Here is a 13,846-nt window from a genome sequence, read left to right as displayed (position 1 = left end):
TCACCAACTCATTCTCAATCCCTCCAAAACGGAATTCCTCCTCATATCTAGCTCTCTCTCTCCGCCTCCTGTTCAAGCCTGGATAGATCAATCAAATCTACTCAACAGTAAACCCATCATTGTGGACTGCGCTAAATCCTTAGGTGTCATACTTGACAAAAGACTCAACCTAATCTCACACATCAACTCCATGGCCAAGAGCGCACGTTATCAACTGTGACTTTTATGGGGGATTTGTCGGTTCTTCCCGGAGGATGACCTAAAAACCTTGGTCCAATCGCTAGTTCTCTCTAGACTTGACTATTGTAATTCTCTTCTGACTGGCCTTCCCAAATCTCACCTCTCCCCCCTCAAATCTGTCCTCCATTCAGCAGCTCGCTTCATTTCAGGGTCCAAACGAAGTGACCACATCACTCCTATCCTGTCTTCTCTCCGATGGCTTCCTATCGAGGCTAGAGCTATCAACAAAACAGCGTGCATCACCCACAATGCTTTGCACTCTTCCTCCCTCGCTATCTGGCGAATAAACTCAAACTGTCTGGAGGCTCAAGACCTTCTCGGAATGCGGAAAAGTTCCTTCTTGAACCCCCCTCCTTCAAAAGAGAAAAATTGTTCGCACAATCGTTCACAGGTAATGCGGTGAGAACCTGGACCTCGCTTACTCCTTCGCTCCGTGCCATCATCTCCATCCAGATCTTTAAAGCGGACCTCAAATCTCTTTTATTCCAAAGACACTTTCAGAACTAATTCCCTCCTTCTCAGACCCCGCCAGGAAGTTCTTTAGTCATTGTAAATTTGTCACATATGTTTATACTTTTGCTTGTACATCCTGTGCTTGCTGCGTTTGAAATTGTGTTCCTTTTGCCTGCGTTGTTTTGATTCTATGGCCTGCTATTGTTCGCCAGGAAGTTCTTTAGTCATTGTAAAATTTGTCATATTTATTCTTACTTTTGCTTGTACAGTCTGTTCATGCTGTGCTTGAGATTGTGTGCCTTTTCCCTGCGTTGCTTCGACTCTATGGCATGCTATTTTTGTTTGTTCTATTCCTGCAACAGTTCTCTCATGTAACGTAACTGGTTCTATTGTACAGTGCTCTGACACCTTCGGGTAAAGTCTGCACTTTATAAAAATGCATTAAATAAAATAAATAAAATAAATAACCTTTTGAACTTTCCATGTTTCACTCACCACACCTGATCTGGAAGTAGAGGTCTTTATCTTTCCACTGACTGAACCCGTTTGGTCAGCCAGGTGCCGTGTGGAAGCATTTTTGAAGCCTGAGCTTAAAATAAAGTTTTATATCTTAAACTGTTTGACAGATGCTGACCAGAAGATTTAGAGATCACTGCGGGCTTGTTTCCCAATTGATTTCCAGGTTTTGGACGTGTTGTGTAAGCTCTGCAGTCCTGGTCTAGTGCGTCCCATCGACCGCCACGGGAGAGAGTTGAATAACCATTGCTGGTAGGCCACTGGTAGAGTACACAAAGGTAGATGCAGCACTTAACAGTCGCTTCTAGCTATGACTTCCAGGATAACTTTTCCAATAATCTGTCCACTGGTGGCCTTTCCATGGCTCAATGTATGGGACAACAATAGGTATTGTAACTTATACTTCAATGAGGAATAACAACTGTAAATCATATGTGTTGTTTCATTGGTGCAATAGGTACTGTGGCACCAAGGCCAGGGGTATAAGGGCAGTATTTTATTTGTGTCAGTGGTTAACCAGCACTTATGTGTGGGGACCTGTGCTTATTTTATTCCCATCTGATATTTAACGGCCCCAAGGCAAGGAAACACACAGAGATTGGAAAGACGAATACAGGGAAAGACGACAGAGGAAGACAGCAAAACCTTCACAAAGGAAGAGAGCAGGGCCCTTCAAGAATGAAATAATGGGCAGGGAGTCTCTTTCTGATAGTGGATTAAAAAAGACGTGGGGTGGATTTAGACTACCAGTCTTATAATTTGGCTCGCCAACACTTATTTACACTAGCGTCGGGCTTCTGAGCTGAGTTTTGGGCACCGGCACCTTTTCTTTTACAAATTAAGCACTGCCACAGTGTCAGTGCTTAATTCACTTGTCACTTTGGAATCCACGGCCAAGGTTTATTTTACTGAGATTCTTCTTGCAAATTCTACCGTTTGCATAGTAGCGATTAGAGTCACTTCTCGTTCTTGTGTTTTTTTCACACACGAAGAGCTTAATTTGTAAAATATGAAGTGCAGGTGCTGAAATGTTTGTTGGAGGCCACACCCACTTTTTTTCTGGCTCCACCCACTCCCTCCACTGGCTCCACCCTTTTCCTCTATTCGCTCCACCCACACCTTCAAGTGGCACTGCTAAAAGTCAAATATAATACCTGATCTGAATTTAAGAAAGGGAACCTTCGTAAGGTTTTGATAGGAGGTTCCCAGTGAACCATTTTGAAAAAGATTAAAGCAAATGTGCATTTAAAGCACACGTTTGGAATAAATTAGCTAAAACCACTAATACATTGAAAAGGGACAATGTCAGTGCTCTGTGTGCTGATTTGGAGAAAGGACAATACTGGGAGGGTAGGGCATGCCATTTTTAACAGTCTATGATTTCAAAGGTACAACGTTGACATAGCTTAAGTTATGTGACAAAATAAAACAAAATGTTGTGAAAACACTAGTCTAAACAGATAAACTTGAATGAGTCAGCCACTGTCACTTCCAGTGGCCGAAGGGCTGTCTGATTTTCCCATTGCGTGGCTGCTCATTAGCATTTGAGCGCATCTTCGCGTCCCGGCAGTTGCATGGCATCCATTTATTTGGATGCATTTGAATGGGGAGAATCATCATTTGGAAGCCTCTTATTCGAAAATCCATCTGCCTTTGCGTTAATGGAGAGTCAGACAAAAAACAGGGTCCATTTACAGTGCTTTCAATCTCAACATCTCATCAGGCTCACAGTATGGAGCTGATTCGCTGCTGTGTCCAAGTTTTCAAACTCCCACTGGAGCCAGCCACGAAGCCCTGGTTTTTATCCCTCATTGATTCATTCAACGATACTGTAAAACGGTGGGAATGCGTTCGAAATTACACAGCAGCAAAGCAAAGAGAGGCGCGTGCGAGGGCGCCATGCAGAAGGGTGAGCACTGAGCAGTGAACTGCATGGCTTCTGCCAGCAACACAGAAAGAAGTGTAGGGCCGACCCGGGCTAGAAAGAGCGACGCCGACTGGGCACCAAAAGTAAAAGTAGCCCCCAGTAGCGAATCATCAGACAGGCAGCTAAAAAAAAGTGGCCCTCATTTGCAAATCGGGGCATTTTTGAAACTGTAAAGACACAATTTATAAGTGTTTTGAAAGGTATGTTAGATTGCAGGCCTGCGTACTTGCTGCAGGTAACTTTTTTATGGCAATAATGGGGAAATAAATCACCAATAAAAAAAAAACACCAAAGTATAAAACAGACCCACAGACAAAAAATGTTCCCTTGCTATCATGTCAGGCTAGCCCTTACGGCACTGCCAGATTTCCCCATGGGTCCGCCAGTGTTACTCTGTATGAGGGCTAGATAGAACGGCTTGCAACCATAAATGGACATAGGACAACAGCTTATTGAATATTGTTTTGCCCAACTGTAGCCATAACGTACTGTATAATTTTATTGAAAGACCGGAAATAATAATTAAGCAGCACCACAATAAACCTCTGCTTGGCTTATGAACAGGCAGCCATAAAGGCCTCGAAAAGTCTTGCTCACAGAGAATTTTTATGCAATGCTCTGTATCAACACCTTTCACACCATGCTTAGCTTAACTTCTATCGGGCTTTGCTTAACTAGTTCTATCTTCACTTCGTTCTTACCGTTATTCGTGGTGGGCCGGTCGGCAGGACACACTGCTGCTAGGCACTTAGCTAGCGCTGCTCCCGGCTGCTGCACTGTCTCACTGGCTTACTGGACTGCTCACGCTCAGTGGTACTTCTGCGTGTCGTGCTGCCTGCTTGCTACCAGGCCCGGCAGGCCGCTGTCTGCAGTGCTGCCAGACCGTCCTGACTCCTGACCAGAGGGAGGCTACCTGTGTCTGGTCGGTGAAGAGTCAGACACTAGCTGCCACTGCAGCACACCACACCAGACGACGACCACCAGACACAGTTACAGCCTCAGGCCAGCCAGGACAGCCCAGGCAGCTCTCGTCGGGACCGGGCTAACTTAATGTGCACTGACTGCAGTGACTCGTGGTGGCGGGGCTCTCACTCCACTCGACTCGCGCTAGCAACTAACTCGAGAGTCGCACTCGCAAAACCGAAAACCCTGCATCCTGCCCTGACGTGACGCCGGTGATTGGTGATGATGACAGACTCTCACACACGGTGACTGCTATGACATGAAAAAACACGCTGCGGCCGCCGGCCGGGCCTGGGCCGCAGATAGTACAAGAGAATAAAAGGTATATACCGATACCATATATAAGCACCGGCAAGCACCAGCACAAATTAAGCACTGGTTTCGCATCTCTCAGCCGGCAAGTAAGTACATCAGTCCAGGATCGTTCCTATCCGGGTAGTAACACTCTGCCTACTCTGTGCTGCCTCCTGACTGTTCATCCATATGCTGTGTTGTGTGACTAATGCCGTCGTCCTTCAGGTGGAGCCCCCTTAGCCACTTTCAGTTATTGTAAATACTCAAGTGTGCCATTGGCAAACAGAATGGGAAGTACCCTATGGTTTTCCTCTGTAAGAAATTGCAATGCAGCCCCTGAGTGCAAATACAACCAGTGGCATATAACAAATGGAGTAGCTTGTATCATTAAATGCTAAACATGCGACCTATGTCTAAAAATATTTTCTCTTAATAATATCCTCTTGGTACCTGATGTGCCATACATAACAGTCATCATCCAGAGCACCAGAAACATAAGCAACACTGAAGGCAAAAGCCAGCGGAGCAGCTCAATGGTTGGCTGTTACTGTTAGTCGTGAACTTGGTCGGACAGGCATATAGGGCAATAAGGCAGTGCTCGGTGGGCTGGTCAGACAGTTCATTGTCATGCTACTTTTTGGGTGTTTATGGGCCTGTTCTTTGGTATGATGTGCCTTTTACATATCCTCCTCCAATCTCACGCTCTCTCTTGTCATGCATTATCCCCAGCCCTTTACAGCTACTCTTTCCCTATTTTTAAATTCCTTTTTCCATTGGTGTCATTTATTTTCCACCTCCCCTCCCTCATAAACTATTTCCCATTTTCTGGTTTTCCAGAGTCGTGAGGTCATGTGAATGGCAACAGCGCTATGCAAATATGATCACTCCAATGCAAACAAAAAAACAAAAATAAAAAAACATTGTCATTAACAACGCTAACAGGTCTAACTTGCATTGCAAATGCTTGTTTAACTTACTGCAGAGCTGCTCTCAAAGAAACCCGGAAGAGGTGATAATCTTCCAACTCATACGATGGATCCATGCTGTACACAATATCAGTTCCCTTCAAACGATCACCTGGTAAAGAGCTGATATCAAACAGTGTGCACAAAATTAACTGGAAACCCTGTAAAAGTCCAGTGGCTCTGCAAACCCAATGTTGATTACGGGGTGTGAAACCACCCTAGGACATCTGCCACAGCTTTAGAATATATATATTTTTTGGGGTGTTGGATTTGGAAGGCGGTGAACTAAAGTGCCTCAGGCTGTGGATGTCACAAACCCTTGCCTTCTCCAAGGCCCTTCCCGTCTTCACACAGTTGCTGGTCTTAGGTGGGCATGACGGTTATGAGGCTGGGGCTCTCTATGCACCAGGACATGGTGGGATAAGGACTGAAGACAGAGACAGTTGGTTAGGACTGGAGGGGATGTGGGCTCTTGTTAGCTTAGTGCAGCTTGTCTTACGTCATCCCAATAGTGGCTGAGCGTCACAGATTATGTTTTTGTTTTATACCCTGCTCTTGCAAGCACTCAAAGTATTGTTGCTCAAGGGTTACTCAATGTAGCCTCAGTCAATATATACGCAAGGTAATGGTTGGTTGCATTATGTGGACCTCTAGTTTTATTTCATGATTTATGAACTAGTATCTATTGGGGGTGGAGGGAGAAAGAAATAATTTAACATACCTACTAGAATGTGGTGCATATTTTCTTACCCTTAGCGCTTTTGTGCTTTTGCCAGCCATGTATCAACACACACCCTCTTGCGTCATAGTGTCTGCATTCTTTGAAGCATATGTCCCTTTCAGTCCCAAAACTATGCTGTAAGGCATTTCCCACTTTGTATGTGTGTTATATAATGCAGCACACATGAAAAGTTGAAAAAAACGAGGAGATATAAAAATATTTCTCATTGTTTTGTGGAGATATAAGGTTGTGACCAAAGTTTGTAGTTAGAGATTTGTGTACAAACCCTTGGATAGTTGCATTGGAATGCCCATGTACCACCCATGGAATGGCCCCTTGATGCAAAGTAACACAGAGAAGCGTATAGCATAACTTTGTGTTACTTTGCGATACTATACAAAGCAAATACAGATTGGGTTGGATAGTAAATCCCACACGGATACTCTGCGCTGGGTTTGCATCACAAAAATTACATAAACCCAGCGCAAAGCTTTAGTAAATCTGTGCCTTTGTGTGAATCTGAAATTAGGGTAAAGCTTATGAGTTTGTTCCAGTGACTGGATTTACTGGTAGCCAAGCCATGTAAGATCCATATTCAACATTGGGGCAGGAGAAGAAAATGTTTTGTAAAAGGGTAAAAGAAACCGCTATCTTGATGGATTAGGGGCTTTTTACCTTGTAGAGCTTTTTCTCTTAGTTTCTTTCATTGCACAAGTTATTTTGCAAGGCATTTTAGAATAACAGGTGTCGCTGATTTGTATTGGAAACAACTGATAAACATCCAACCAACAAACCATATTAGGGCTAATTCTGCAAAACGAATTCTGCATTAAACAAATCCAAAAACGGTAGAACATGTGCAGAATACTCGCACTAGTCACAAAAATACTTCAGAAATCAGAACAAAGCAAGAAAGACATTTTAATTTCACACTAGTACCTCTTTTTTTAATAATTTCCATTTTTTTCCACTGTAGATTCAATATTTTGTGCAACGGCGCCCGTCATTAAAGACTTTACTCATCGACAGTTACAGCGAGGTTCTTTTGTAAGTTTCCTTTCATTGACTTCTGTATTCAGCCCTGTGCAACTGCATGGATTCTGAAGGTAGTGGAAAATCAGTTGAGTTCCTTCTGCCCACCAATGTACAAGTTTCTAAAATGTCCTGTACAGTATCTTGCATAATAAATAATATTTTCTGCAACCCTTGCTAAATTGTCTTAGTAAGAATTCATTCACAGAAATATATATATTATGTATGAATTGTTCTGAAGAAATAGTATATTCAGATTGTTTTTGCTAGTACACTAGGAAAATAGTATGTCTCATTGCTGCACAAATCGAAGAACTCCCCCATCAAAAAACGATTCCAAATTAAAATAAACTGCCCCAGAAAGCTATTGAGAGGGACATGATTTTGTAATGTTTCTAAATTATGAATTTGTATTGTTCATATTATTTCACTGTACAGCAGGTTGTAAGATATATGTCGAATGTTGCTAAAATACTTATTATGCAATTACCGATAACTTGATCGTTCTAATGAAAATATATCCCGATCACTAACAGTACTAAATAAACCTATGCCAATTGATCAAAATATATATCCTAGCTAGAAGTTTAGAATGTAAACTTATACTTACAATTAAATAAACTGTCTTTTTTAGGCATTGACTCTATAGAATATTTAAGTAGTCAAACACTTTGAACTTGCTTAAGAAGTATAAGCAATACAGAAGGTGGGAGTGAGACCTTCCAAATTAAAATTGAATTGGCAGAAATGCCTTTTATCCTCTTGATTCTCTTCATGCAATAGCGCTTGGTGAAGGTACGTAGGAGTTGTCACATAGTGACCTTGAAGTTGTTTAGTAAATACACTGCTGCAGAGACAGCAGTAGGTGCCGTCATTCCCCAAATAGTACACAATGATGAACTTTGAAAACAAGTAAAAGACGAAACAGCTTGATTTCCACGAGATCTTTTGACAACCTTGTCTTTGAGGAAATGTGTTTTGCATGGGATGCAGCATAAAAAACGCTTATACTTTACATACCTGAACAATATCTTAAAATGCTTGAGTGCTTTATTCAATGAAACAATTTCCAGTTTGACATGATTGATAAACTCATATTAATGGCCAATAAATGTTTATGAAAACATGTTTCATGGCCATGAATGTGCTGAGTTGTCGACAAGTGGAACTTTCTGAATACAATTCTCAATAAATCCATTTATGATTCTTTACAAAATAAAACCTGTTACCTCTATACAGGTAAATAGTTACCATATGTACCTGTAGAACTTATCCAATTTGAACAAAGATTTGTGCAGAAAGGCACAGTTGGAGTGGAGGATCTTGATACAAAATCATGGTTTTCAGAATTGTTCTTTGTGTTCACAACTCTCTGCTCTTGTAAGATCTTTACATAGGAACTGCCAAAGGTGTGCATGGTTTTGTACAGTGGTGCATGAAATCTACTATTTGGAGCATCTTGAACATCTTCAAACTGTCATGTGAGCTAAATACAATAACTAGCAAGTAAAAGGCATTGTAAGTATAGCGTAATCCTTCCTCTAACAAAGTATTTGCTCATAATTATTAATAGGTTAATAGGCCTATAGGCCAGTCAAAATTGCCTGATTTGCAGAGGCCTAGGAGCACGTTGCAAACTTATTTGAGCTTCAGTGAGGTGCCTCCCTCCTAGGATGAGAGTTGTCAACGTCCAGAGGCAACATGTATGCGAGAGGAGAACCAGGCTTACTTCAACATGTCTTGCCCATTAACTTTACAACCAGTGATTGTCAGTTTTAGAATTAGGAAAACGAAAGTAGAGTGGGGGCTGAAAATTGTACAAAAACTTGTTGTATGAAGTTTTGAAAGTAGAAGGAATATCCACCCATTGGGTTTCACACTGTGAAAAAGAAATGCAGAGATCTGGTATTCAAAATGTTCTTATTCCCACTGGTGGCCACCTTGACTGAATACACAATAAGAGGCTGTCTTTGTTTTGTCCATATGGCATCCTCTACTCTGCCCTCATACAGAGTGGGAACTATTTAGAGTCAGATGCAGCGCTGCAGCACATGGATGGGCAGTTTTAATCCTGTTCACTGGAGCAATTTGGAACCATGAGGATAGTGAACTTCATGAGAATGCAATAAGCAGAACCCTACTCCCCTGAGTATACCGTCCAAAGAAATAAACACAAAGACAGAAAATACGAATTTGAATAGCAGATTAATGTTTCCTATTTTCAAAATGATTGCACTAAACTCTCCCCACTGCTCTGAAGTGGTGACTCACAATAGAGCTGTTGCAATTTGAGAAGGTGTTTCTTTAGTCCTAACTGGGGTGCTATGAATATTCACCATGGCTTAAGATCTACATAAATTGTGTCCTTTATAGAGATTTAGGAGGCCATGAGAGACAGATCTCTTACCTCCAGTGGCTAGGAGTCATAACATAGCTGCATTCCTCCAACAGCTTCTTTAAAAAGGGTATCTTGATACAAGAACATATATGAAAGATACCTCCTGTGATCCTCCAATGATCTGTTACTGGAGATATATATTACATAATAGAGCAAACCCAGGTATGAAAATGAGTAGACACCAAAAATGGGTGATGCGACGTCTGAGCTTTAACCTGAAGACCAAGAAATGCACCCATCAACCATTTAATAATGTCTACTAAGAGCTACCAGGACGAACTATCTATTGAGAATCCAGAGATTAAAAACAGACCTTACTTTGATATTTAAAGTTTTGTTTTCTCTTTTCTGTCCTAGTCCCTCCTAAAATGGTATGCACACTCGTTGCTTTAGGGATCATAGGGCGATCGTTGTAAACTTGTCTTCGGTTGCAGAAACACCAGAATAGTTTGGAACACAAAGGCATGGTTTCTTTTGTCCAGATGGCTGATCATAACATCTGTTAAGTTAAAGAAATCATGTTCTCCCACCGATTGTGCCAAGAGAGGTAAAGGCTGGAAAGGAATGGATATCAAGCACATATCCCTTAGCCCCTTTACTTATTAAAGGGTTTCTATGGATATATTTTACTTACAATGCTAATGTACATGCACAGCAATAACCAAGTGGTTTCTACAACAGAGTAATTTCTTCCTATTGAAAGCCTAAATGCTGTAATGCACGTGCTTCAAACTCTCTAGGGTGGACCCCTCCTCTTAAAAGCTACAACCTTCTCCACCGTGGGTTAAAATTAAAGAAAACAGTTTAGTGTTGTGGGCGTACATATGTTTTCAGGATTTGCAAAGTCCTGACACCAGTGCCTAATTTGAGCCAATGTTTTCCGGTGCTCAGCACCGGCACTTCATTGTCAACACTGGCGCTTGTGACAGTCTGCCAAAAGGTGGTACTGACTGGTAAATTTAGAGATCACTACAACAACAGTTAATCATTATTTCAATATACATTAAAATAGCTAATACCTGCCATCCAAGCCATTCATATAGCTTTGGGGACCTTAAATAATCTGAACTGTCACACCTGTAGGAGTGTGATGGTTATTAGTTATTAGTTGTGTTGGTACTAACATTGGCATCGTTGGCAGGGACAATGTGTGGTGCACACTGCCGTGGTCTCCTGACGAGAGCCCTGGCACTTATTTGTTTTACAAATTAACCACTACCTCACACCTAAGATGGTGGCTAGGATCAGCAGGTACTGATAGGGTGCCATCTAGGGGAATTAGCCATGTTAGCTGCCTGGTCATTAATAGGAATGGTAAGCTTGTTTTAAAAATCTATAAATATGTATGTTGCAGAATGGGTGTGGGTGCTATCAAAAAGCATGGGGTCTTCGGAAGAAATAACCACCTGTTTCTTGTTCTGACTGGTTTGCAGCTGACTGATAGTTTGCGCACTTTACAACAATAAAATACAAAATGTATATTTTTCTGCTACATTAAGTCTGTAAGCATAACAACAGATTGACAAGAGCTCTTTTTACTATGCAGTTTCATCCAATCTCTGTTCCTGCTGGTTGCTGTGGCACTGTACTTCATAGGCATGGAACATTATGTGGCCTCCATGGTCATATGTTTGTCCTTGAGTTGGTTAAACATGCTCTACTACACCCGTGGCTTCCAGCAGATGGGGATATACTCTGTCATGATTGAGAAGGTCAGTATGGGACAGCTTCCTGAAGAGAATGTCCACAATAAAATTTTTACAGTTGTATATATTTATTGTGTTATATAGTTATTGTGGGATGCCCTAAATTCATACTAACACTAAATATAGTGCTATAGAAAAAATAGCAGAGGTGGATACGCAACCTTATATTGAAGAACATATTCTGGAGGCTAAATATTTATGAAGCTTCATAATAAATAATAGGTTATTTAATTCATTCTGGGCTAAAACTAAGAAACATCACAAGCTAATAGTATACATTGCTTAGAAAATGTAAAGTACAAAATTATATTTCCCTAAATTGCTGTGTACACCTACTTAAGATCTTCATAGAGAAGCAGGGAAGGTCCACATTTAGGGTTTGGAATAGTGGTAGAAATATAAATAAGGGGTGGGTGTCCTGCCCAGCCAAACCCACAGGTTCCTAGCCTCACTTAGAAGTGAGGAACGGCATGGGTAAAATTGGTAAAAACACTGCTGACAGTAATTCTTGATCTGGATCCTTCCACCACAGGACTGACAAGTCTTATTGGTGGTCATCCCCCTCGTATTAGGATGGGGGGACCTACACTGATTTTCACAGCACTTGCTCATAGCAGACTAGGTTGCCTTCCAAGCATACAATGAGGGGAGCTGCCTTTCCTGGCAAAGTGATCCCCACCTGGCTTGGGCAAATGGTCCACCATCAAGTTGGAGGAGAGCATGTTGCACTGGCAGACGTATGCCAGCGTCGAAAGCTGGCATATTTGGCAGCGTTGATCTGGGACTTCATGGCAGTTCGCAGTCCAGAATTATGCCCAGGTTTCTGATGTAGTCAGTCGGTTTGGGTGATAGTCCTAGTTTTGAGGGCCACCAGGAGTCATTCTAAGGGGTGGTGTCATTGCCGAAAATCAGCACTTCTGTTTTATCCATGTTGAGCTTCAGACAGTTGTACTTCATCCAGTGGCAAAGCTTGTCATACTCCTGTGGAAGCTGATTCTCGCGTTTGTTGGTTCTTCTGAGAGTGAGAGGATGAGCTGGGTGTCATCTGTGTAGGATATCATGTTTAGTCTGTGGGATCTGATGATTTTGGCTGGGGGATCATGTAGGTGTTGAAAAGGGTGGGGCTGAGGAAGGAGCCATGAGGAGGGCCGCAGATGATATCCTTGGGTTCGAAGGTGAACGGTGGTAAGTGGAACTACTGAATCCAACAGGGACCATTAAGTGTCTTTTGTTGAAACTGGAAAGAAACTAAAAAGCAAAGACAAAAAACGGACTCTGTATTAGTTTTCTGGACGCCAGATCATAAAGGGGGTGCGACTTCAACATATATTAGAATATTACCTTTCACAAGTCTATTGAATTATAGTTGTTTGCTATGGACTAAATTCATATTCTAACGCTGAGTTATGAGGATAGTCATTACTTAGACTTTAAGGGGCATATTTACAAGCCTCTATTGCAACAGGAACATCACTTTTTCTGACATTCATTTGGCGATAGGAGCTTCGGCCCATTTATAGTGCAGTGGGAATCCAAAGTACAGGTCGACGTTGATGGAGGGCAGGCCGGTTACAGAACCCATGCAGGGTCCGGTGAAAAAGTACCTTGTATAGAGCAATGCCTTGACATTGAAGACGTGATGCGTCAGCTCTGATCCATGCAGTCAGGCCACTGCGTCATCGTCGAGCCTCACAGACGATGTTGAAAGTTCGGTGCTGCATCATTGTCGGGCCGTGCAGGGGAGTCTTCAGATCGACAGTCGGGACACACGATGCGGTTGATATGGCACTGCGTCAAAGAGTGATACTTCAGTTTTCATGCAGTAGAGTCGATGCTCCGGTTTGAGCAGAAACAGCTGCAGTACCCATGCGTGAGGCCCAGGACTGTAGGGGGCACCTCAGGCAATGGTAGGACTCGCAGATTGTAGAGTTTAGCAGCACCAGAAAAGTTGCAAGAAGTATTTTGTGTCCCTGAGACTTCTGAAAACAGGAGGCAAGTCAGCAAGCCCTTGGAAAATCTTGGGTTCAAGGATGTAGAGAACAGGTCCAGTTCCTCTCACTCCCAGGCAAGAAGCAGCAGCCAACACCACAGTGCAATTTGCAAAGTGGTAGTCTCTCCTGTAGCACAGCACTCAACAGACACAAGGCCAACACAACAGTAGCTCTTTTTCCTGACAGAAAGTACTTGGTTCTAGTTCATTCAGATTTGGTGGTGTCAAGGATCCAGTGCTTATACCCAATTGTGCCTTTGAAGTGGGGGGAAAACTTCAAAGAGGCCTTTTAAATTCGCAAGGTTCCTGACTTTCCTGCCCTGGCTCTAGACACACTGCAGGGGGGTGTGCATCTCTTTGTGTGGGGACTGGCACAACCCTATTCAGGTGCAAGTGTCAGTTCTTCCCTCCTAATCTACGTCAGTAGGTCCATCAGCCTTGTGATGGGCCATCAGGATGCAAACGTCACACTCCAGCTTCCTTTTGTGTGACTTTCTAGAGGGAATGCACAAAACCCAGCTGTCACCTAAACCAGACGTGTATTTCCAGTCAGGCAGAAGCACAGAATGGTTAAGGTAACAAAATGCACTCTTTCTAAAAGTGGCATTTTCAGACCTGCAATTTAAAAAAAAACTTTACTA

The 13,846-nt window shown here is 42.4% G+C and overlaps 1 protein-coding gene across 1 annotated transcript in view; it reads left to right on the top strand.

Annotated features, from left to right (window-relative positions):
- Window positions 1–13,846, top strand: part of TRPV1 (transient receptor potential cation channel subfamily V member 1) — a 340,269-nt gene that overhangs the window by 197,729 nt on the left and 128,694 nt on the right. The window contains exons 10-11 of the mRNA XM_086955019.1: window positions 7,056–7,126; window positions 11,056–11,221. Coding sequence (XP_086811145.1) covers window positions 7,056–7,126; window positions 11,056–11,221 — 237 coding nt within the window. The remainder of the gene's footprint in view (window positions 1–7,055; window positions 7,127–11,055; window positions 11,222–13,846) is intronic.

This window comes from Lissotriton vulgaris, chromosome 2_1 (genome assembly GCF_964263255.1).
Source record: "Lissotriton vulgaris chromosome 2_1, aLisVul1.2, whole genome shotgun sequence".
Taxonomy (NCBI): domain Eukaryota; kingdom Metazoa; phylum Chordata; class Amphibia; order Caudata; family Salamandridae; genus Lissotriton; species Lissotriton vulgaris.
The sequence above is the reverse complement of the archived record's forward strand: the minus strand, read 5'-3'. Positions and strand labels throughout refer to the sequence as shown.